This window comes from Urtica dioica, chromosome 7 (genome assembly GCF_054948205.1).
Source record: "Urtica dioica subsp. dioica isolate 48M chromosome 7, U.dioica_male_clone48M_v1_H2, whole genome shotgun sequence".
NCBI lineage: Eukaryota > Viridiplantae > Streptophyta > Magnoliopsida > Rosales > Urticaceae > Urtica > Urtica dioica.
The window spans coordinates 42,637,917-42,663,491 of NC_142762.1; the positions used below are offsets into that span (position 1 = coordinate 42,637,917).

Sequence of the window (25,575 nt, forward strand, 5' to 3'; positions counted from 1 at the left end):
ATTCGACTTAAGCTTGTGTCATGTTTAAGATATTATTAAAAAAAATTATATTCTCATTACTGATAATTATCAAATTGATCAATAAATATTTGGTGTCACATTGATAGACACAAGTCTGGATACCAAATAACCATATAATTTTATGCTCAGTAAAGAATTAAATTCCAGACAATTATTCTATTGGACTTAAATATTAAACTATTTGATGATAGAAGGTTGGTTATCAAAGATATGTCAAAATTAAATCAGCCATGAGTTAGCATATTAAACTATAGGCAGTTTAAAAAATAAATAAAGGCAGTTTAGAATTGGGCCAAGTCGGCCTATTTTTGCCGTATTCATATTGGGCCAATTTATCGGGCTTGTGTTGGTTTAATAATGTGCAGAATTGGCTACATTTATTGGGCTTGAGTGAGTTTAACAGTGCCGAACAACATTTTTTTCCTAGGATTATAATACAGACCTTCTCAATAATTTGTTATCAAAATCTAATGTCTATTTTAAGCTAAAAATATGATTACCTATTATGTATATTTACCTTTTTTAACCCTTTTCTTCTATTTCTCTCTCAATCTCTCTCTCTCTCTCTCATATATATATATATATATATATATATATATATATATGTATATATCTCGCGTGCGTGGCTGATTTTAGGGCTGTACAAAACCGAACCGAAAATAAGATAAAACCGATATCCAAACCGAAACGAAACCAAAATTTGGATTCGGATAACTGATCCGGTTTACAAAATTGGACCGCATATCGGATCTGATTTTGGGAAAATCTGGATATCGGTTATTTAACCGATTTTTTTAATTAAAAATAAATATATATTAAAAAAAAAGACTTGATCCTGTTGTATTGCGAGAATACATGGATGAAGTGGAAGCACTAAATGATTCTAAGCAAGTTGTTTCGGGTAAGATAATTAATTTGATATTTTATTTGACATATTCATTTGTTGTTTGTTTATTGAAACTAATTTATTTTAAAATTATGTCATTATTATTAACAGATAATGGTCAAGTTGTCATAGAAGAACAAACTTCTCATATATCAACTTCTACTCATACTACAACTTGATTATGCAGTCTATAAAGGTAACATACAAATTCAATTGTTGTATGGTTTATTATGATCATTAGGGTTGTAATTTTAATTTTATATTATGATATTGACATGTGCAGGTGGTTGGAGACGAGTATCCTTATGAATTTTATTTTTTTTTTACTCAGTTTTAGATTATGTATTGTCATTTTGGAGCTTTATAAGAGTCGTTTGGACTCGTTTTTTGAATTTTTACAAACCGGATTTGGATTTAAGAAACTGGACATCCATTTTATAAAACTGGATATTAAACTGAATATGAAATTTTACAAACTGGATAACCGAATTTTTAAAATTGGATACTGGATTTAAGAAACCAGATAACCGAATATTCGGATAACCGAATTTCGATTTTAGACTAAATTGGACCGGATACTGGACCGAGTTTTTAAAAACCGAAAATTCGGATTCGGATACTAAAAATGTAAAAATCGAACTGAACCGATCGAGTTTCACCCCTAGCTGATTTTTTTATTTTGGTTGCTAAATCCCCACGATGTTCACTTACGTTCTCATAGAACCATTGAAAATTTTATATGTTTTTTTTTTTCATTTGAAGAATTTGGGAATTCGCTAGAAGATTTATTGACATAAATGTCCATAAATTTTCAAAGATTATGGGATTCGTTTGAAGATTCTTGGTATATCAAAGATTTATTGACATCCATAAATTTTGTTGACCAATATGTCAATAAATCTTCAAAGAAATTCTTATTATCTATGACGATTTATTGACATCCATGTAAAAAAGTTGACAAAATGTCAATAATATTCAAACAAAATCCCAGATTTTTCAAATGAAAAAAAAATCTTCAAACGATTCTATATGTGAGAACGAAAGTGAACGCAATGAGGATTTAGCAACTCAAAACAAAAAAATCAGCCACGCATGAGAGAGAGAGAGAGAGAGAGAGAGAGAGAGAGAAAAGAAGAAGAATAAGAAGATAAAAATATAATTATTAAACTTTGGTATAAAATTATTGAGAATGTCATACTTGTGGTATAATTCCTTATTTCCTATAAGAAATTACTAGTCATCCCACTTTCCACACTTAATTTATCAAGTACAATATGTTATTAGTCACATAAAATAATTTGGCTTTTTTTTTACAATTTTTTTCATCTAGAATAACCCATTTTTTGTTGAAAATTTTAGAGGTGAGTATTCGTTAAATGAGCATAAAAACCCGGTAAAGAAAGAGAAACAAATCACAATACAGTATAAGTCAGTGTAGGACATTTTATCTTCCTAATTGTACTATTAATATGTATTTAATAAAAACATATTAAATAGAATTTTGTAATTAACTAGGTCAACTTAAACTCAAGGTTTGAGATTTAGCTCACGTTTGGAGAATTTTAGAAAAATAGCCAACTATATGAGGTGGCACTAGAGGTAATGTGTTAAAATTCCATATTTGTCCTTAAATGAATATAATGTTTTTTTTTCTCCAGATTCATCACTTTCTCTCTCTTGTTTTTTAATTCGTCACTTTCTCTCTCAAAAAAAATTTTAAACTTTTTTTTGCATAAAAACTTCAAAAATCCATATCTTACAGATTCGTGGCGCCGAGATCTTAAAAAATAGACCCATTGTGTTTGATGAAAAATCATGTTTAATGCATCATGTTTACGTTTCCATTTATTTCCAGATGATTTCCGAAAATTTTCTGTTATTTTATGTTATTTTCATGTCTAAGACATTAACGTGATTTTTCTACATCTATGATATTAAACATGATTTTTCATCAAACACAATGGATCTATTTTTGAAGATCTTGGCGTCACGAATCCGTAGGATTTGGAATTACTCAATTTCAAGTTCATATGAGAGATATATGTTTTTTTGAAGTTTTTATGAAAAAAAAGTGTAGGAAAAAGAATAGGAGAGAGCAAAAAACGAATTTGTTAATAGATAAAGGCAAATCAAACTTTTTTTTTTTTGCTTATCAGTCCGTTTGATTATATTACTAAAATTTGACAAACATGGACTAAAAAAAAAAAAAGAGGTTTGCTTTTAACCATATTTCTAGAACGCCCAATTAAATATGTAAGCACTTTTTTCCACTTTATTTTTCTTTCTTTATTTAATAAATATGTAACCATGGTTTCCTCTATCATATGTGAGGGTATTTAATAAAAAAAATTCTGATGCCGTCCACGTTTCTTAAAAAATGTATTATTACGAATTGTACTATTAATATTTTCTCGTGCCGATGCAAAAGCACTTGTAGGAGACAAACATAATTGAGCTCACTTCCAACCACCGTGGTGGTTCTCGCGGGCGATCCAAAACCAGGTTCTTCTGTGGCGTTATTCGATCGCGAATCCAATGTCCCTAGGTGATACCTCAAACCGTTGTGCGTATCTATTTATATATATATATATATATATATATATATATATATATATATATATATATAGAGAGAGAGAGAGAGAGAGAGAGAGAGAGAGAGAGAGAGAGAGAGAGAGAGAGAACTATGATTTAAGTAAATAAAACAAAATATCACAATATTAATAGAAATTTGAAGTATCTAATTTTATTATTTCAATAGGGATAAATTTAAGAAACCAACATGTATAATTAACTTGAAGAGCGGCAGGGCCGGCACAAACACACCGGGGACTATAGGCGATTCAATATTTTGGGGCCCTATAATACTAATAAAATTTAAATTTTCAGGGTAAAAAATGTAATTTTTTTAGAAAATGAGCCAAAAGTGTAAATTTTTAGGGTAAAAAATATAAATTGTCTTAAAAATAGGCAAAAAGTGTAAAATAAATTTTTTTTAGTCCAACCCAATTGGGGGCCCAAGGCACATGCCTTGCCCGCCTTAGGTCAGGGCCGGCTCTGAAGAGCGGTTACTAGAATGCAATTCTAACGTTTCATATAACTTAGTTGGTTATAATTTTCGTTAGTATGTATAATTGAATGAGTATATTAAAATCATATATGTCAGGGCCATCGTTTTTTTTAAGGGATTTGAACATGGTTGTCCATTTTTTTTTTCTTTTTCATATTAGACATCTATATTCTATTTTAAGTTTGTTTTCAAATCAATGTCTATTTTTCACGTAAAATAAGATGTAAATATGATGTATTAGTAAGGGAAACATGAAAGAGGCATATATGCCTATCACATTTTAAAAGCGATAAATTAATGTCATCTTTACTCCTTTTTCCTATTCGAAAAAATTCATAACAAACAAAACAATACCTAAAAAGCCGCAAGCACTTACTCTTCCTTGGCAATTTCCCTTGGTAGAATAATACCATGATTTTGAAGGCATTGCCATTTTTAGCTGAATCAATGTGTGGCGTTCGTCTAAGTAAGCTTTTTAATAGCCACGAAAAAAAAAGCTATCAACTTTCTACAGTCTCGAGTTCCACCATGGTTCCATGTCAATTTTGTATGTAAAAGTGAAAATGAGATACTTTGTTGAAACACGAATAGATAAAGGCATCCTTAAAATTTTGACTTCTACTACTGTAATCAAGAATGGGTAACATTGCGAAATTGATTCGTACAATGAAATAAAAACAAAACGATACGTTAAAAAAAAACTGAATATCAGAAATAATAAATAAAGCACATTGCAATAAAGTATTATAATTTATTATCATTGCATTGTAACTATACTTTATGATATCGATAATAGATTGACTACAAGATTATCGGCTTTTAATTTTATTATTTATTTATTAATTAACTTTGGATTATTCTAATGGAGTGGGGTTAAAACTTAAAAGACGTTCATGCATGACACGTTTACCCAAGGACGTATAGGATGGTTCTGCATGGGATTAAAAGAAGCAACGCTCTCTCATTGGTTCGGTCCACCTTACAAGAAAATCATGATCTTATAATTGCCTTCTTAATTAATTAAAGCTATTTGTGGGTCCCACTTCGTTTATAAACTTTTCTCTGCTTTTCATGAAGACGAGAAAGAAAGTAAAAGGAAGAGTTTTGTTTTGTTTATTTTTTTTTTTTAATTTTTTTTTAATTTTTTTATAAACCAAGTAGATTTGATATGGTTTTTTGCTTCCAAACAAAAAACATGCGATGCCCGAGGAGAAAAGAATCATCAAAGGGGGTTTCAAATCACGTCTTTTTTTCTTTTCTTTTCTTCTTTCTTATCTTCTTCACTTTCTTGGGCTACTGGTGTATTCGCAAGAGAAGGGAAAAAAGTGAGAGAGAAAAGAATCTAATACCTAACACGAAGCCTAATTGGTTTCATCTTTTATGATGAGATCTGCTTTTTGTGGTTTTTTTTTTTTTTTTTGAAAGCGCTTTTTGTGGTGTTGAAAAGAGAGAATAACTGACCATGCTAAGTTTAAGTCAAATAATCTCTCGAACTGATACATCAAAGGTGCTGGTTAATATAATTACGTTCGGATAAGACATCATTTGAGATTCAATCATGGTTTCTTTTGGCATATATGTGTGTAGGTCTTTATTAAACTTTAAAGCGAGTTAGAATATGAATATGCATGGCAAAAAAAAAAAAAAAAAAAAAAGAAAAGAAAAGAAGAAGATTGAGTATTGTGGGTAGTCTTAGCTTAGCCCAATAATTGCATTGTGCCCATCATGACGTGGACTTTGTGAACCAATAATAGTTTGTCACCTAGCTATCATTTATGGTCAATGCGAGCTTAATCACCATAACTTAATCACGTACTATTACTACTAATTTTCACGTACTCAAAAGAAAAAAAAATACCAATCATATGGAATGACGGTCATTAATGGTGACTGACTTGTTCAACATTTTTTTTTTTTTTTTTTACATTTGTAACTGTGAATGTGAGATGAGCATTTGTTCGAGGGGAATTTTTTTTCACCCTTTTGAGAAAGATAAAAGCTATTTTTTTCCCTCTCCTTTACATATTGCTCTAATAACTTTCTGTCAACCAATGGATAACACTTTTGGACCACCCACTAATGTAAAGTGAGAAAGTTAAATGTGCAAATTACAAAAAAAAAAAAAAAAAAAAAAAAAAACAAACATATTAGATTGATTTTTCTTTTGCTACAACAATTAAAAAAAAAACATTAATTTGATACAATTTTAACGTTCCCTATATGTCTAGCTCATAATTTGAGAAAAGCTAGCAAGGGTTGAAGAGTTTCTGCGGAAAATATTTTGGCCCGGTGCTAGGATGGCCATCGGATCGTAATTGATCTTTCTCTTGACGAATCTCGTCCACTTGTTCCCGAAATGTCGCATCCATTCCTCTTCGGACCGGTAGTGAGGGAGGTATAGCTTGAAATCTAGGCCTTTCGTTGTGCAATATTGGACGATCTGACGGTTCTGAAGGACGAGGCTTTCAACGTGAGCGTCGTTGGGTTGCGGTGGCGTGAAGCGCAGCAATGCCACCAAGTAAAATATTTCGCCTTTTGGTATCATCACTGATGTACGTTTGTCCCACCTGAAATTGAATTTGAAATAAAAATGTTAATTATAACGCTTGTGTGACTAGGTAAATATAATGCGAGTGATACTGAAAAAAAATAAAGTGATGATTGTCAGAATGAATTATAAACCTATGACACACCAAATTGGATTATACTAATGGGAATACAAGACACTATTTTTTTTATGACAAAAACTAAAATTGGATTATAGTGAAATAGGTTAGAGCACACACGCCACAATTATTTCATAGGTTTCCAATGAAATATAAGGCTACTAGATCCCCTCATATAAGTTAAGCAATTGAAGATAAGATGACACAAGTCACTACCTTAAAAGTTTATTATATTGGTTAATATATATATATATATATATATATATATATATATATATATATATATATGTCAAATGTCCTAAGGGCTGTCTATTTTCTTATTAGCTGGAATTCACTTTTTGGCAGAAATGAAATTGTGAAACACAGCAAGCTCATCATATACTCGAATAAATAAAGAATCTTAAAGTATATATTAAAAAAAAAGTAAAAGATAATAATAAGAGAAATTGTCTAATTTATTACCAATTTCATAACATTTTTCCATTTTCCACCAAAAGACTAATTTTTCCCAAAATATCACCTCTATGTCAACAATGTTGACATCTAATAGTGAAGAGAAAACATAAATGTCAACATTGTTGACATAAATAGTGACATTTTGGAAAAAATTAATATTTTGTTGAAAAGTGAAAAAATGTTATAAAATTGCTGTCAAATTAATCAATTCGAGCTAATAATAATCAAAGCGTTGTGGTTTCAACTTTCAAGCATTCACGTTTATCTTTGAAGCCAAACAAAAGAAAAGCGTTCACGTTTTCCTAACATTTTATTTATTTATAATTTGTTGAGAAGATCATTACGATCAAGCTTCATACGCCAGAAACTCCGGGGTATTTTCGTCCCTCAGATTATCATGGGTTCGAGCCAGACAACTTATGGTGTCACTGTAATCCCGTTGGCGAATAAATATTATTGTCGTTTCCCAAATGGCAGATAACTGACCGCGAAAGTTGGATGGAATCACTCGAAATCTCATTTTCCCTCAAAAGATAAAAACATCGATGACGAAAATACCCATTTAACTGAACTAGCCAGATCACACATCACTCACGCAGACTCAACAAACTGACTATATTACCCCCAATTAAAATTCAATAGTAATCTCTAAACCCGAAATGAAGTTTGACACAAACGTGACCTCAACATAGCCGAACTGATCATTTAATAATGGGTAATAATTGAACCCAAAACCATTTATTTTATTTTTTTTCAAAAGAAGATGGTCCAACTCCGAAGTCGCAGAGTACCACACCAACCACGAGCGAAGAGTAAGACAATAGAAAGTTTGGTGGTTCTGACTTCTGTGTGCCCATATTTACCCCTCGGGTCCCACGTGGCTGACCTTACGAGAGAAATTATTTGACCTTACCATGAAGATCTTAACTACCGAATTTAAACGGTTCCGCAAATTAATCAGCGGATATGGGAAAACCCAGGTGACTCAATATCCAACCGTACATGGGACCCACACCCCACCGCACGTGTCATCCAGTGAGTCGATAAACAATACCATTAAAATAAGAATAATAATAAAAATAAAAAAACTTACTTTGCGCGGAGGAGAGGATAGACTAGAATTGGGCCTCCGACTCCGTCTTTTAAGATGCTTTTGAAGAAGACTCGGTCGAATTCGAAGATGTCCGATTTGGAGACGAACATGTTGAGCCACGGGTGTGGCGCGTCGTCCCAGACGCCGGTGGCTTTGGCGTCCGCTTCGACGCGTTGGACTCGGAGGACGAATCTGCTGTAGCTCAGGTCCACCTGGAACCTCAGGCCCTCCACGAATCCCAGCTTCCCTAGAAGCCTGTCCGCTGCCTGCAAAAAAACAAAAAAGGAGGGGGTTAGATAGTTGGGGGGTAATTTCGTCATTCGGAAAATGATGGCTTTTTGGCCATTTGTGGGAGCTGAGGGGACCAACGCGTCAGCGAAATCTCAATGATCAGAGGAAACCAACAGCTACGGCTTTGCGTCATTTGCCGGTTTTGTCCCCGGTATGGCCATTATATCACGATTCTGCACAGAATCGCTTCGGTGCGATAAAAACCAAAGTACAGTGCTGCAATCTTGTAATTAAGGGCTAATAGCGTGGGCTTTTTAAAGAGCCGTACTCTGTCACAGAATCCAGTGGAAGATATATATTATGCCGTTTAGTCAGTTCCTCGATTTCTATTTTTGTATTATTTTATTTAAACCCAATTATTTTATCGACCACCATAATAATAAGAGCCCCCGCTCTATCAATGAGCTTTGCCTACGTGTACGTGAGCGTTTGTTTTGACTTTTTATTTTATTTTTCACTGTCCATGAAAAAGGACAGTTTTGGGGCGTGAGACCCACGCTGTCAAATCTCCACAGCCAGGTCACGCCATGACGCAAAGTGTCCGACTGAACGGCCACGGAGTTATGACGCAACATACTTTCCGTGGAACGGCAACCAGACAATCATATAAAAACATATAATTAATTGAGTTTTAAATTAATTACCGCGTCAACCTCCGAGGGACGGTCTGTGTTGCGGTAGTGAAGAGCAAGCTCAAGGCAGTAGAGAACCGGGCCGGAATCTTCAGGAATTCGGGTCGGGTCAAACTCCTGATCCGGGCTCAGCGGAACTGTGGGCCGGCCCGTGAGAACATTCTCGTTGTTGGAGAACACGAAGCCTTCCACGTAATCAAAACACGACTCGCCCTCCTTCCGACTCACCAGAAACTCCGAGTCACGAGTGAAATCCCCAAACTCGGAATAAACCACCCTTATCCACCTCACCTAATATTATATAATTAAAACAAATAATCAGCCGGTTAATTATTTATAAAATAAAAGAGAGATTTAGCAGAAACTAATTAATTAACTTGACTGACCATGTCCGGAGCTTGCTGAAGCAAAACCCTAGCTCTGGTAATCACGCCGAACTGGCCGAGCCCTCCGAGAACTCCGAAGAAGAGGTCCGAGTTCTGAGCCTCGGAGCAAACCACGGTGTCGCCTTTTCCGGTGACGACCTCGAGCTCGGCGACATTGGAAGTCTGTGGACCGAAGCGGAAAGCCTGACCGCTGACTCCGGCGTTGGAAAGCGTACCTCCGACGGTCAATCCGAGATAATCGGTCCACGAGCGAGGAGCGAAGCCGTACTCTAGGCTCCGCCGCAGGACATCCTCCCACAATGCGCCGCCGGACACGTCGGCGTAAACGGCGCCGTTGAAGTCCGTCAATTTGAGGCTCTCGCCGTTTGGATCGAGGGCTCGCATGTCGAGGACGAGGCCGCCGTGGGCCATGGCCTGGCCGTTGATCGAGTGGCCGTTTCCGCGCGCCGCCACCGTTAGGTCGGGCCATCGCGACGCGGCGCGGAGTACGGACGCCACGTCATCGGCGGAGGAGGGTCTGAGGAAGGCGAGAGGCTTGGAGGATCTGGTTCCGCCGAAGTCTTTGCCTGCTGTGCCGTACTCGGCGTTTTCGTGGAGCTCTAGTGTGCTGAGCAGAGTTGAAACGTCGTCGTCTTGCTTCGATTCCGCGTCCTTTTCCTGGACAAAGCGCTCCAAGTAAGCTATCATCTTCGCCGGAGAATATAGAGAGAGAAATTTGCTTTGTTTGAGTTTGAGAGACTTGAGAGAGAGAGACTGAAGAGAAAAGAGCAAGACTGACTTTGATTGTCTTTTTTACGTTTTTTTTTTTTTTTTTACTGCTTCTTGTTTATTTTAGGCTCGTTGTGGATTGGAGTTTGGGCTTAAATAGCTGCTGATATGAGTTTTCTTTTTGTTTTTGTTATTACTTTAGGAAATGGAATGTATATAATAATAACAATGGATGTTGAAAAATCATTAGTCATTTCTAATTAATTAATTTTTATTTAATATTATTTGTATTAGTCAGAGGGCAAAATACAAAAGAAATGCAAATAAAAAAAATGACGTCGCTCTCACTCCCTGCCTTCAATATCCTGTTTGACGTTTCGATCCTATGGACATCCTCTGTCTGCCACTTCTGTTCCGCGTACGTGTACAAAGCAAAATACTTATTCCTTCTCTATTCTTCTAATTAAATTCCAAATTTTTAAATAAGTAACAATCGTATTTAAATTAATTGCCCTTCTTGTTGAAACTAAAAATATTGTTGTGAAAAGTACTAACTTAACCTTGTAATTAAATTGTTTGAAAGAGAAAAATTGCTTCTAAAAATCGTCAATAATTTTAATGACAAATGCCAATTTTTTATTTTTTATTTTTATACAATGTATCTTTGGTTATTTGTCCAATCAATTGATTTTAAATGGCTAATATCATTATTCATTATTAATTAATAAATGTTTCTTTGGTGTAATCCTCCTACCAAACTATGTACCACAATGTATTTTTCACTCATATTCAATTGATACCCATACAAAATAAATATGTTAATATATAGGCATAGATTTTTATTCTTATTTAAAACTAGTTTTTAAATTTATTGGTTGCTTGCTTCAAAATCCTATGTGTGTGTCTTTCTTTTTTTTTTTTTTTTTTTTTTTTCTGTTAGGCGGAAAAACTAATGCCACAATAGAATGTCAACCCGATTGCTTACTGGATTAAACCTGGGGACTCTCTGACTCTTCAAAGGGTGTTTGGATTTGTCCTGTGACCAGTGTTGAACTAAAATTAATTAGTGGCAAGAATTGATAAGAATTACCTAAAAGCCGTCCCTTCCTAGCATTAATAAAAAAAAAACACCGTCCCTTGTTATGCGCCACTATGATTAAATATAATTAAAATATGAAGGACAAGTAAAGGAGAAAACAGAACAGAAAAACAAATCTTCCTTACGTTTCGAGCAAAAATAAAATAAAAAATTCCTTAAAAGTTTAAAAATGAACTCGTTCCAAATCCAATACGAAGTATATTGGCTTATTTTCAAGTCAGAATACTTAACTGGCTAAGCATTATTATGTAGATCTAAAGGTTGACATTGAGATATTTATATGTTACTCAATTTAGTCAACAATAACCACATAGCCTCTTAAATGACGCACAACATTGGCTGATTGGCTTCGTTAACCAACTAGCTCAATTATGGAGGCTAACCAGAAAACAAATAACGCTGAAGTTTGACTTCCCTCTATATATATATATTTTTAATAAACATTATAAATACATTATATTAATAATATATTTATACAAGCTTAATTCGTATATCTCATACAGTTATTATTGGGTTACTATAAATTTAGTGTGTGTTAATTTACACACGATGCTATAATTTTTAATTTTAAATCCTTATAAGTTTTAGTTGTGTGTGTGTGTGTGTGGTTTTTTTTTTTTTTTTTTTTTTTGTGATAGTTTGACTTTGATGTTGGCATTTGCAAGCCTTAGGAAATATATTGTGTACGCTCGCAACATGTAATCATGTTAATTAAATGCTTTTAATTAAAGTTGGCACGAAGTAGTTGGGCAAATGAAATTTTGAATTTGCGAGATAAGGAACATAGTGAAAAGCAAGGGGACATTGAGATGATCCAAAGAAGGTCCCAAAAAACAAAAACAAAAAATTGATAGGTCATTCCATCTTGTCACGAACCTAAGTTAAGTTCACAGACTGAAAGTCGTTACTAATTATTGGCCACTCATAAGACTTGATCAAAATAACATACAACAAAATGGGTAATTAGGAGAATAATCTTCCAATAAGTTTTCATAACACTTATATTTTTCTGTCGTGAAAATTCCTCCCACCTTAAGTAACAAAATTGTAGGAAAATATTTGAGAAAATTTCATAAATTTGTATCTTTTAGCTACTATTATTTCCAAAAGCATTAAAATTCTTTGAATAATTGTATAAATTCTTTTACCTGCTCCAACTTATTTATTTACTTTAAACATGTTGATATTATAGTTTCTTCAGTGATTTGAATTTACGTAAAGAGATTTTTTTTATTATATGTTATTTGTTTATATATATATATATATATATATATATATATATATATATATAATGGAATCTATATTTGAATCGCATATGCCTTTTGACTAAATAAAATATAAATACTGAAATGGTTTACCATTCGATAATCACCTCGCAATCTGTCTGATTGGGGAAAAAAATTAAAAAATAATAACAAGATTCGGAGCTCCGGGTCAAGTATCATCTCCTTAACGAAAATACAATGGCAATGGTTAGTTTGCAATTTAAAATCTAAATCACCACACGTTGTCGTTGGCAATATAATCCATTGCATTGTGACAGAAGAAATAATTACGTTGACTTAAATCTAAAAAATAAATGTATGCTATATATGATTGCCGTTCCTTGATGTCACAAAAATATTGCATTTTCTTCTTATTCTCTACAACTTTCTCTATATATTAATTAGCTACCTCCAAGGAAGAAGTCAGAATTTAGACGCGCACCACCATAAATTGATAAAGTCAACCACTAGCATAGAGACTAACTGGATAATAATAATAATAATAATAATAATAATAATAATAATAATAATACTAATAATAATAATAATAATAAAAAGATTATAATTAGTGAGCCGTTATTTGAAAACACAGTAGACTAGTGAACTGAACCAACCAAATCACGTTTTTTATTTTTAAATGAAAGAAAAAGAAAGGTCTCTTGAACCCTAACCAAATAATTGAGAGCAGGCGTAACTAGCCTTAAAGTCAAATAGTATCTTATTTCTTAGTATGTTATCTAGTTCAAAGCCGACCATCTAAGCAATATATAGTCTATAGCATTATTTAACAACGCTAATTAAATCCGCTAGTGGTGATCACGGATGAATTTATTCTAAAAAAAAAATGATGATATTATTGTGTCGTAGGTGAGATTTCCATCGTTATGTTTGAGTGGGTCTGTTCTTATGGTGACGATTTCTCATTTCTATAGTACGTAGTTTTCATTGTCCGTTGGTTAATTAGACACATACCCCTTTGCACAAGATTTCAGACAATTACTTATGTAATCGTTGCATTTGTTATTACCATTTTTTTTTAAATTCCAGAAACGAAAGAAAATCTCAATTTCTACTTTTGTTATGTTTTTGTGTGTGACAAACCGTTATCTATTTCTTTTTTTCCTTTTTTTTTCCTTTTGGAATTCTTCATCTAAAAGTACATTGTAAATTTAATAATGCCTTAATGGGGGACGTGGAAATTTATTGTTTATGTGCTTTTTCTAAAACTATATTTTTAAGTGGTATTTGCATCTTATGTCACAAATTGGCAATCCAATTGCAAATAAGTCACACGCAAAAATTTTAGAAAGTTTTAGAGGAAGATGAAGTGATTTTTAATGATGTATTGTAAAAATTCAGAAGACATGGAATAACTAATAAAAAGATTAAATGATGAAAGGAAGTAATTTGAAATTTGCACATGTGACATGAATGTAAATACGTGACACAAATGCAATTTTGACAACTTTGTGACACAAATGCAAAAACCCGACGAATTTGTGACATTGACGCAAATTTCCCTATTTTTAATGTATAATTTTTTTTTTGGGCTTTTTGGGACACACTTTATCCACAAATATAATTGTTTACAATTTGATTTTTTTTTTCTATTCCCGATTTTTTTTTTTTATAAAGATAGCGAGTTTAAAACACTCGCCATTTAAAAAAAGGTTGCACTTTTTATTAAAAAAAAAATCCTAATGGGATTAGGCACACATCACAATTTAAGTGGGCGTATTTCAATTAAAAAGGAAACATATTGTATAAAAATGTAAAGTTTGTTTCCGGCTTAATACCAACAAATTTTATTATATACACATCAACATCCATGCATGAAGTCACAAAGTATTTGTTGGAGTAAAACTGCGTCTTTATTAAGAAAATAATGGATTGAATTCATACAAACAAAACAAGCCCAGTTTCAAAGAGAATGCATTGGCAACAAAAGAAATCATAAGTTGCAAGGATTCAGTTGAACCACCAGCTCAAAATAACGGCTGCAATCAATGAAGTCGTTACAAGATCAAATTATCAACACAAAATAGACGTACTTCAATTTCGCAATTTAGTTTAGTATAACTATGTCCATGTAAGGTTGAAAAAGCTATTAAAAAGTTTATATACTGAACTCTAATATCTTCCGATATTATATTCGGGCTAAATCCACCAAATTACGACGTCAATTATTTGATTTTATTTCAATGTCTTACTACCTCCTGTATTATATGTCAACTTAATTCAGATTTTATCATAAAAATTCGGATCACAATTTTTATTCAAATCGAATTCTCTTATTAGTAATTAACATTATTAGTAAAATTAAAAATTATATTCTCAGGAACATATTGCTACACATAAATTATTTTCAGCCCCCCCAAAAAATGCTGCCTAGTTTCACCCGCGCCAACGTCTTATGCTTGGCTATTTGAAAGTTTATACAAGTAGTATCCAAACAGCTTGATAGGGCATATAGTTACTTTTTTTGCGATAAAATTAGCACAATTAATTTACCGTATATGGTCACATTACAGGATAATGAAAAAGGCAAAAAACGTTTGATATTGAGTTTTGAGTATGTGAGGCATGAATATAACCACATATTTATTATATTTTACATTTTTACAATAATCTTTTGGAAAAAATTTTATTTTATTTTTGGCGATAATGACATAGATATAGATAATAGATGTCTTAAAAAGCAGGTGATTAATTATATATATATATATATACATACTAGTTTCAAAAATATATCTAACGTAGTCTCCCAAACTAAAATCATTAACACGACATAGCCCTTTGCTGAACTTTATTTCAAGGTAAGAAGCCCAAATTATTTATTTTCGTCTTTCAATTTCACAGAGAAAAATATTAAGTTGGGATTGAAAACTAAATTGAGGCTTGATTTTTATGATTGTATTGTTTTGTTGAGTTTTCTCTTCGAATTCATGAGTTAGGGTTTGAGAATTCGAAAGGAAATTTGTGAGATTTCTCTGATTTGGGGTTTCAGAATTTTGTCTTCTTTATTTGTAGTTGGAGATTGTTTATTTTTTTTTTTTTTTTTTGAAACTGAAGATTGTTTATTTGGTTTGTTAAGACTTTGCTTGCTTTTTTTGGGCTCCCCATTTGTTTGATTAAGTTAATATCAACTCTCTACATATACATGAAGTTTACACGTTTAAAGGAAAGAAAAATAATAAATTAGACAGTAATTGATATTCCAAATTTGTTTGATCTCTTTTTTCAACTTAGAATTAATTTGATTAATTAGAGAGAGAACGGATAAAAGTTTGTTTGATTCAATAATGAGTTCGAATATTTTCTATTTGAACCGGATAGTAATTAGGGATGTACGTTCTTTTGCCAATTTAAGAACAGAGTAGCTAAAAGGACTCTATTTCCTCCAAACATTTTCTTTGCAAATTCCATACACATTTGTTAATGTATGATTTTTGGAGTTGCAAATAGTTGGAGATGCAAGCTGATTTTATCCACACAAGGCATGATTGCCAGTTAATTGCCAATGTGGGACTCACTACTATAAAATAAAAGCATGTTCTATTAGCAACTAGCAAGCAATAAAACAATTTTTTTTTTCATTTTCAAAATTTCTTATATGGTAATAGTATGATTTGTTTTGAGATGAAAACCGTTGGAGAAGCAAGCTGATTTAATTCATTGAAGTCATGAAAGATACAACAATCTAGATTTTGGTAAGATATAGATGGAGTAATAATTACCCGCCGATCTTTGGACCACGTAATCTTAGATTTCATCTGATCTTTCGATTGCCTAAGATTTGTTTCGTAACAGCTTGTCGAGACTTAAATTACTTGCCTAGCATTCGAGAGTGACATCACTTTGTTTTTTTCGTATGACCAAATCTTGTTTTTAGTAGTACTAATTTATTGTGACAGCGTTTTATTTTGTTATAAATGGGGGACAGTAGAACGATTAAAGTCATTTGAAGCAAGCAAATTGACAACATTTTATATGATTGAATAAATATACATTTTTTTTTTCCTTTTAATATTTGATTTAGTATAGTGTATTTTTTTATTCAACCACTGTCAATAAAGGAAGGTCATGCATAAAACAAATCTTCATCATTGGTGTCAAAATAATTATCTTGTTGAGACTTTCGCATGGGTATAAAATTTATATAAAAATGGAGGTCTAGACTCTAGATTGTGAGTTATGTATTTTTATTTATTTATTAAGTGTTAATTAAAATTATAGAAAGTGTAGATATTGTTGGTGTATGATTTTGTCTATTTTGATCAAGTGTATTTTTAGGCTAGGCCTCAACGCAAATGAACATATATTAATTGAAGTAGACATTGATAATTGTACTATATCTCATTTTGTAGAATAATATATAGAATGCAAAATCAAGAACACTTACATTTACGTGAGAAACCTAAGACGAAAAAATAAATCACAAATGAAATAATTTTTTTTTTTAATATCTAACAAATAGAGTTATAATTTATGAGTACATAAAATATTTACGCCAAAAATTTTAAAATCGTTAAGGTCCTTGATACGGGGAAAACCCTCTATCAAGCCAATCTCCCCTCAAGCAACAAATAAGTCTTGAAAATTAGATTCGGAGCATCACCAAACTCTAACATATCTTGGCTTATACATATCTTGTATGATTTGGTCCAAATGCAAACAGGTCTTCAAAGAAAATGGGATAACTTTGAACGGTTTGATAAAATTGAGAATACTAGGGCATATAAATTTAAATCAACAAATAAAAAATCAGTAAATCCAATTCGATCTATTGCTATTTTTAATAGGAAAAATTGTAAAATAACTATTTCAAACTAAATGATCAGCAAAATAGCCAAAATTACATTGTCAAATATGCATTGATTCATTTGGTTCATTAAACTTTACATTATAATGTGGTATATGCAGGGACAGAGCTATAGTAGACCGTTGAGTCCTCCCCAATTTTATTTTTTTTACTATGAAAACTTACGAATTAACTTTTCTAAAACTTTTATTTCAAATTAGCTCTTGGTGATCTTCTTTGACTCCATCCAAGACATATAGTTCTATTATTGAGTAAGAATCTAAATAATTGGACTGAAGTGTATGTGGAGTGCAAGAGGATACCATGAAAAGGCCTTGAACATTCATTATAAGGACCCATCTCAAAAGCGGCCTTTGGCTTATTATTCTTGTGATGGACTTTTGAAAGTAACAACTCCAAAGTATATAATTGAATAGGATTAGTATAAATCAATGAAAGATTAACAAGTGGGGAGTGTCATTTCTATGTAGGCCATAAATTTATATTGGAAAGCTGTCTTATTAACAGCCTTTCTTTTGGATCAGTATGGAAACAAATGGACTTTTGGAAGGCTATATCACATGGCTTTTTATTTTTAGTCTTTAAAATTCTAGCTTTAAGTCAATATCTGTATCATGTGTTTGTGATATATATTGGACCTTATTAAGTAAATTAATTTTCTTCGGTTTTGTCACACTTTTCTACTGTACATTTTGTTTTTATCTGAGCCAGTAGAGAAAATAGTACCTTAGGAGATAACTGAAAAAGTTAATTATTATGTTCTTGACTAGGATGTTACCACTTTATTATTATTATTGTTATTATTTTTTATCTTTTGTCACTACATTAATTTTCTTTGGAAAAGTAGCTGCACACGAATAATGTGCCATAAACCCTCGCAAATTACTGAGTACTAGTAGACATATATATATATATATATAGTCCGTGATTATATACATTTCAACAATTAATTTTATACTGACTATTCAAATTAAGGAATTATTTCAAAATTATGACTATTTAAAATTTTTTTGATCAAAATCCAATAAGTGCTATTTATTCCAAAAGTATGATCATTTATTGATAATATTGTCAATAAATAACTGTATTTATTGACAATAAATCGATCTTTATTGATAAATTTAATCATAATTTTAGAATAAAAAATATTTATTAGATTTTGATAAAAAAAAAAAACTTTCTAAATGATCATAGTTTTAGAATAATCCTTTCTACAAAATGCACTGTAGTTTAGCGCCATAAAGTTTAGAAGAACATAAAATATATGGTAGTTTCCAAAACTGTAGTCTTACGGACAAAGAATTACAGAAATAGCTCATTAGAATTATACTATTTCTGTGAATACTTCAAATTTTCAAACCTTTTTTATTTTTAGTTTTCACACAATTTTATCCTTATTTTAAACGAAATTATGGGCAGTAAAAAATAAGAAAAAAATAGTAAACCACAAAGAAAATCCTGTAAAAGAGATATTTATGGACAAAAAATAAATTACTGCAAATCATTTCGGCCCTTAGAAGAATTTATATTGGGTTTGCTTATACAAACAAATCAAAGCGAATCTCAGTTTCTCACACGGTCCTAATATATGGTGCCTATACAACCTACAAATGAAAGAGCATCAATTCCATTTCTCAGTGATTGATATGTAGGAAAATATGAAGCTCTATATAGTTTTCAAATGAGATACAAGCGACAAGTGTTTTGTGTGTGTGTAATGACCATGTAAGTGAGGTACCATATATGTCAGGATCTTATTCCTTGGTTTTGGACTGAAGTGTAAAAACATTTTTTTTGGTTCTACACAATTATTATTATTGTCGGTAATCATTTTCAATTCAACTGGCAATGAGTGAACATAGAAAATACCTGTCCTGAAAATGCATTCAAAGACTGGACAACACAGACACAGGAAACAACAAACCATATATAATTTAGTGAAATAATAAAAAATATATAAAAATTTAATTTCAAAAATTTATTTGACCCCAAAAATAATTTTTTAAAAGTGATAAATTACTATAATAATCGTATAAAATTTTAAACTTGACTGTCAACAAAATTTTGAAAACGTAAATTTAAATATGTTGCAGAAAAATTGATTTCAAATAATTATTTTGTACAATTATATATATATATATATATATATATATATATATATATATATATCAGATTGCATGTTTCTTAATTACAGCACTCTTGACTCAAATCTTGATTGTACTGACCACCTGACGAAGTCTTGCTGTGAAATATGAGCTGGAAAAGGAGAAATATTACATAAATATTCGAAGTTGAGTATCGCTACCCAATATTTAAACTTATCATTTTCAATTGGACTGACTGAAGACTAAGAGTACTGACAGTCTATTTTCTAGGGGTTTAAGTAAATATATTTTTGCGTCAAGAAATATATTTTCGTATGCATTCTCATGATTACCAAGTGTTATTACTTACCACAATTACAGAGATGTTCTTAACGTTAATAAATATTCACGCCCGAGGGAATAAATTGAAGGAATTTTTTTTCTTGAAACGCGATAACATAATCCTCACCTCACCATATGGCTTACTCATATATCAAACAAAAACTTAACTCATTTTGAGTTTCATCTTCCTTGGAATTAATGTACATATCCATATACTTTGTTAATAATCAAGAGACTATCATCTGGTGAAGAGGACTTTATAAGGAAAAATGTATTTCGAGGTTCTTAACTTTAATCACACATTCAGAAATCAACATCTTGAAGTGAGCAAGAGCTTAGAAAAACAAAAAAAAAAAGTTTGCAGATCCAATAGCGAGCGCCTGTAAAAAGAACAACAATGACGTAATGTAAATCAATTGTTTTTTTCACTTTTATGTGCTTAAGGTTTAGAGGCGCTCGGTCCGCAAACTATAATGTGTATATATATATATATATAAACTCCCGATTCATAAAAAAGAATATAGTTATATGTATGATATCCTGCCAAAGAGTGACGTCAAGCTCGGTGCCATTGAACAAAAAATATCAAGTTTTACAATAGCAAAGACCGTAACTAATCGTCTCTCACGCAGAGTTATTGTAGGTCTCCAATGCACAAAATAAAAAGAATGAAATCTTGAAAGTGGCAAGATTGTAACCTGTGGTATTAGAAGAATATTTTAAACTCTACATTAAACATTGATATAGTTTTACAATGTATGATGTCCAACGAGTCAATGACGTCAAGCTTGGTAGTGAACTAGGATGTCCAGCGAGAAGTGGTGAGAAGCGAGATTTGAGGATAAATTGGAGACCAAATCGTTGAGAGAGAATTTAGGAACCGTCATCAGTGCGAAAAAAATGTTTCTAGAGAATTGAGAGACCTAATCGTTTAGAGATGAACTTAGAAATCTTCTGGTAGGCGAATTAAGGAAATTTGAGATTGAGATAATGAAGGATAATTTTAGAATTCTAAGACTATGCAGGGGTACAACTTACAAGTTAAAATATAATTTAAAAGAGTCATAAAAGTCCCACTCAAACAAATGAGGCACATAACTACAAGATGACATGTCATTTTTTTTTTTCTTTTTCTTAAAAATGTGAAAAAAACGACATGTCGTTTTCCAAGATTTTGAGTGACTCATTTTTTTATGCTTTGATTCCAAACCAAAACGACATGTCATTTTGGTTTGAATATATTTTTCTTTCGCTTATGAATTAGAAACCAATGATGTAGAACTCTTTCTAAATGTTATTATACTATTTCAATCCACCAATACATTGATGCAGAGAAAACCATCATGTGACATTATAATCTATACGGGTACTGTTTACTAAAAGAAAATCAGAAAATGATAAATCCAATTGGACTAATATTAGGTTTTAAACTGGTGAGTTATTATTATTATTATTATTATTATTATTATTTATTAATATATATATATATATATATATATATATATATATATATATATATATATATATTTCGTTCCGGTTGTTTTATAAATGAATTTACTGGTCCAGTATGGTTTTAAAAATTGAAATCCGTACTTCACATTGTGCCTGCTATAATTTTTATAATATATATATTTAATTTTAAGACATTTAAATATAACAATTTAGGTTACTTTAGTTAATTAAGGAATGCTTTTGTTTATATTTAAGATCATGGTCTAAGACTTAAATTGTATCAAAATGGTTTAAATTGAATCAAATTAGACCAAATGATCTAACGCTCTTTGATCCGATTTCATTCATTTCTAAATGTGTCCATTATGCTCTCCATTTTTAAACAATTGTGTCCGATGTACAAACGTTCACATCAGATCGTACCACGCTCATTTTTTTGCTCGACTAAATATGTAGAAGAGTTACGCAAATACGTTACTTGAAGATCCTGGTTACACTCCAAGCATCTATTTTGGGTGACACTACATTTTGCTTGTGAGGTCTTCTCCTGCGTGAGGACATGGGTTCAAGCCCCCGCAAACGTAATTTGCAAACTCTTTGTAATCTAAGTTTAAAATCTTCCAGTGTAAACAAATATACAATGTATGAATGAAAAAATAGTAAAAAAATAATGTGTAAAAAAAAAGAAGAAGATTATGGTTTCAAGAATACCTCATATTTTTAAAACTTTCCATAGATATATTATTATTCTTTTTAGTTGTGTGACACTTTTGCCATTATTCTAAATGTAATAGTTAACAGCGAAAAAAACCTTAATAAAAATTGTAAACAATAATAAAAACGTCAAATAAAAGTTTAATGAACAAAAAAAAAAGATATTTATGAAATAAAAATAGTTTATGAAAAATTTGGGTTAAATTCGTAAGAGCATCTCCACTGCACATTAAATTTGGTGTAATTTTCACATCAAATTTGGTGTAATTATTACACCAAATATTTTTTCCCTCCAATGATATTATAGTATATCTTACGCTAAAAGAAATATTCTTATAATATGCTTTTTTTATTAGGCTTTTTAATCTAAGATGCTTTTAGATTAAGTGTCTTAATTTTATTAGTTATTTGTAATGTCTAATTACATATATAAAAATGTAATTGTATTTAATTTATTCATTATGTGTAACATATAGTATAAATCAATAATAATTATTTTAAAAAATGAAATTAATAGAAATGTAAATTAATAAATTTTATTACATAGATAATACAACATTTTTTAGAGAATAAATAAAAGGATTAGTTACAACGAATCCCCCTGAACTCTTACCCCATCAATAATTTGCCCCCGAAATTTTGATTTATGTCAAACGTTTACCCCATCAATAATTTCTCCAAATTCATTTACTAAAATCCCATTAAAAATTTGTTTAACTAACTAATCAGTTTATCAAACAAACACAACATTAAAAATATCTTTAATATAAAATGAGCTTTTATTTCTTCAATATAGTTTTTGATTTACCTCTTTTTTTTCAATACAACTTTAATAAAAAAAAAATACGACCATCCCGAGACAATTGGTCGAAAAGAGCTTTAGACTCTCTGGACTATGCAATGATGAACGAAATGAGTCTCTTCGATGGTGGAAACCACCATGTTGCCCCAAATCGACCTCATTGGAATCGTCGTGATTAGCAAAAAAAACTAGCCCTCAGATAGAAAATTATGTTCGAGATAGACTCCCTCACAAGTCCCTTGCTCTTCCATCTATCCATGATGTCCTTTAAACCTTCGAAGCTTTTGCCACCGTTGTCGGAACTTGACCCCGCCACAATTTTGGTGCCGCCGTGAGATCTGGGAACGATCTCGGTGAAAATTACAGCTTGGGAATAGATACAAACATGGTTTTGGGGCTTTTTGGAGAAGAGGAAGATGGACCGTTCTTCAATCTCCTAGAATCTCTCACAAACTATGTTGATTTGGATTCGATTAAACTAGATTTTTTTTTCTTTTTTAAATATCACGTTTAGGGTTTAATTGCACACTTCAAAAGACTCATCGTATATTAATTGCACACTTCAAAAGACTCATCATACACGGTGGTTTTTCGGCCACGGTAGTGGTGAACATTATCGAACTTAATCTCTCCCGACTGTGCGATGAGTAGCCGAAATCTGTGTATGATCAGTTTCGTTTATTTGTATATATATGTGGTATCCGTAATAGATGAACTAATTCATTTGCATATATAACTTTTAGGATTAATTCCTTTTTTACCCCCTGGACTCGTACTTCGATTTCATTTCACCCCCTGGACTCGGGATTGTTGCAGAACTAATCTCAGAACTTAGACACGTGTTACAACTTGCCACTTCCCAGTATTTGGACGTTAAGTGGTCACGTGTTTAACACGTGAACTGGTCTGAAAGGGTATAAGTGTACTTTTGCATATACTGAATACTTTTATTACTTTTCTTGTTTAAATATTATCAGATATATTAATTATTAGAATAATTATTAAATATTACAATTTTTTAAAAAATATAAATACTTTTTTAAAAAATGAAAGAACAAATCCCGCGTACACAAATCTAGGGTTTATTCGTGTCTCGCGAAAAATGGTGAAACCTTCGACATCCAAATCTCCGGTGAAATCGAACCCTAGCAGCATTAGAGGAGGTTTCAGAATGAAGTCTCTGGCACAGAAAAAGAAAAAAACCGTGCCAGCGAAGTCTCCGATGGCGTACTCGAAGAAGAAATCACAGGGTCGGAGAAAAAAACTCAAGCCTCCGACGAAAAGAAGAGCTGGTGGAGAGACAAGTTCATCAGAGAGTGCGTCGGTCAATAATAGACCAGTATATGGTGAGAAACCCTTTTTATATCTGTTTTTAGGGTTTGAAAAGTGTAGGGACCACATTGTCTGGTTTTGGTTGGAGTTATGTTTCGATTTCGTAAAGAATCTGAGTAGGGACCACCATTGTTTTGTTGTTTCCTTAGTTTTGAGCGTTAGAACCTTTAAAACATAATAAAATGGGGGGACTAGTGGTGGGTGGTTGTCTGTTATTGGTTTTTTGTTCTTTTGAATTTGTTTAGTAGTTGTATTTTAATACTGCTATGGTTGATTTTAATTAAAAATTGGTTGATTATTGTTTCAGTTAAAGGGTCTGGTATGTTCACGTTCAAAGTTCACCACGGGGGTAGAGTGGAAGTGGTGAATGAGCGTTTGACCTATGTTGGTGGTCGTATTGACTACGTAGATCACGTAGACGTGGACAAACTGTCGTTGTTGGAGCTAGACAAGATTGTAGAGAAAACTCTTGGATACTCAGCGATTCCCGTGTACTATCTGGAACCTTATGGGGAGTTATTTTTCCTGGACTGTGATCTGAGCCTGTTTATAGCAGTGTCAAAGCTGTATGAGGAGTCTGAAGAACTGAATTTGTATCTTGATCACCCCGTACAAGATGCATCTGTTGTACAAGAGCCTAGACTATTGCCCCCAGTTCCTGGAGTTAAATAGTTTGAAGTTGAAGAAGAAGAATAAGTTCAAGACTTTGAAGTGGAATAGCCTGAAGAAGTTGAAGAGGGAGAGCCTAGACAGAGTCAAGTCGTGGATGAGGCACCGAGTCAAGTTGAAGACCCTGAGCATGATGGAGACGTTGAAGTTCTTATTGAAGACCTGACTTACCCTGAACCAGAATTGACTGAAGTGGATTTGGGCCAGCCTGAAGCATGGAGTGAACAACATGAGTTGGGCCAAAGTCAAGCTGATGACTTGGGCCAGACTGAAGTGGATTTGGGCCAGAGTCAAGCAGAGGAGTTGGGCCAGAGTCAAGCTGATGACTTGGGCCAGACTGAAGTGGATTTGGGCCAGAGTCAAGCAGAGGATTTGGGCCAGAGTCAAGCAGAGGAGTTGGGCCAGAGTGAAGCAGAGGAGTTGGGCCAGAGTCAAGCACATGACTTGGGCCAGAGTGAAGCAGAGGAGTTGGGCCAGAGTGAAGCAGAGGAGTTGGGCCAGAGTCAATCACATGACTTGGGCCGTAATCAAGAGTTTGAGGAGTGTTAAGACCATCTTGATGACCTTGAGCAAGACATTGGGTTTGAGACCATCTAGGATTAAAGGGCAAAGGAAATGTAGCTCTTACTGATGATGAAACAGGTTCTGATGAAGACAGTGACTATAACGAGGAGGAAAACATTGTGCTGGAAGAGGAGTTGTCTACTGAAGATGAGCCTGAGCCTAAGCCTACTAAATTGTCCAGGAAAATTCTCCCCAAGTTTCAATAATTCCGTGAAGACACTGAC

General features: G+C 32.4%; 1 protein-coding gene across 1 annotated transcript; it reads right to left on the reverse strand.

Annotated features, from left to right (window-relative positions):
- Nucleotides 1–6,105: 6,105 nt before the first annotated feature.
- On the reverse strand, nucleotides 6,106–10,403 carry CKX7 (cytokinin oxidase 7). The gene is made up of 4 exons (XM_089620630.1): nucleotides 9,499–10,403; nucleotides 9,125–9,403; nucleotides 8,190–8,455; nucleotides 6,106–6,541 (listed from the first exon to the last, which is right to left on the reverse strand). The coding sequence occupies exons 1-4, from the start codon at nucleotides 10,183–10,185 to the stop codon at nucleotides 6,199–6,201; spliced, it is 1,575 nt and encodes a 524-aa protein (XP_089476756.1). The 5' UTR covers nucleotides 10,186–10,403; the 3' UTR covers nucleotides 6,106–6,198.
- Nucleotides 10,404–25,575: the final 15,172 nt, after the last annotated feature.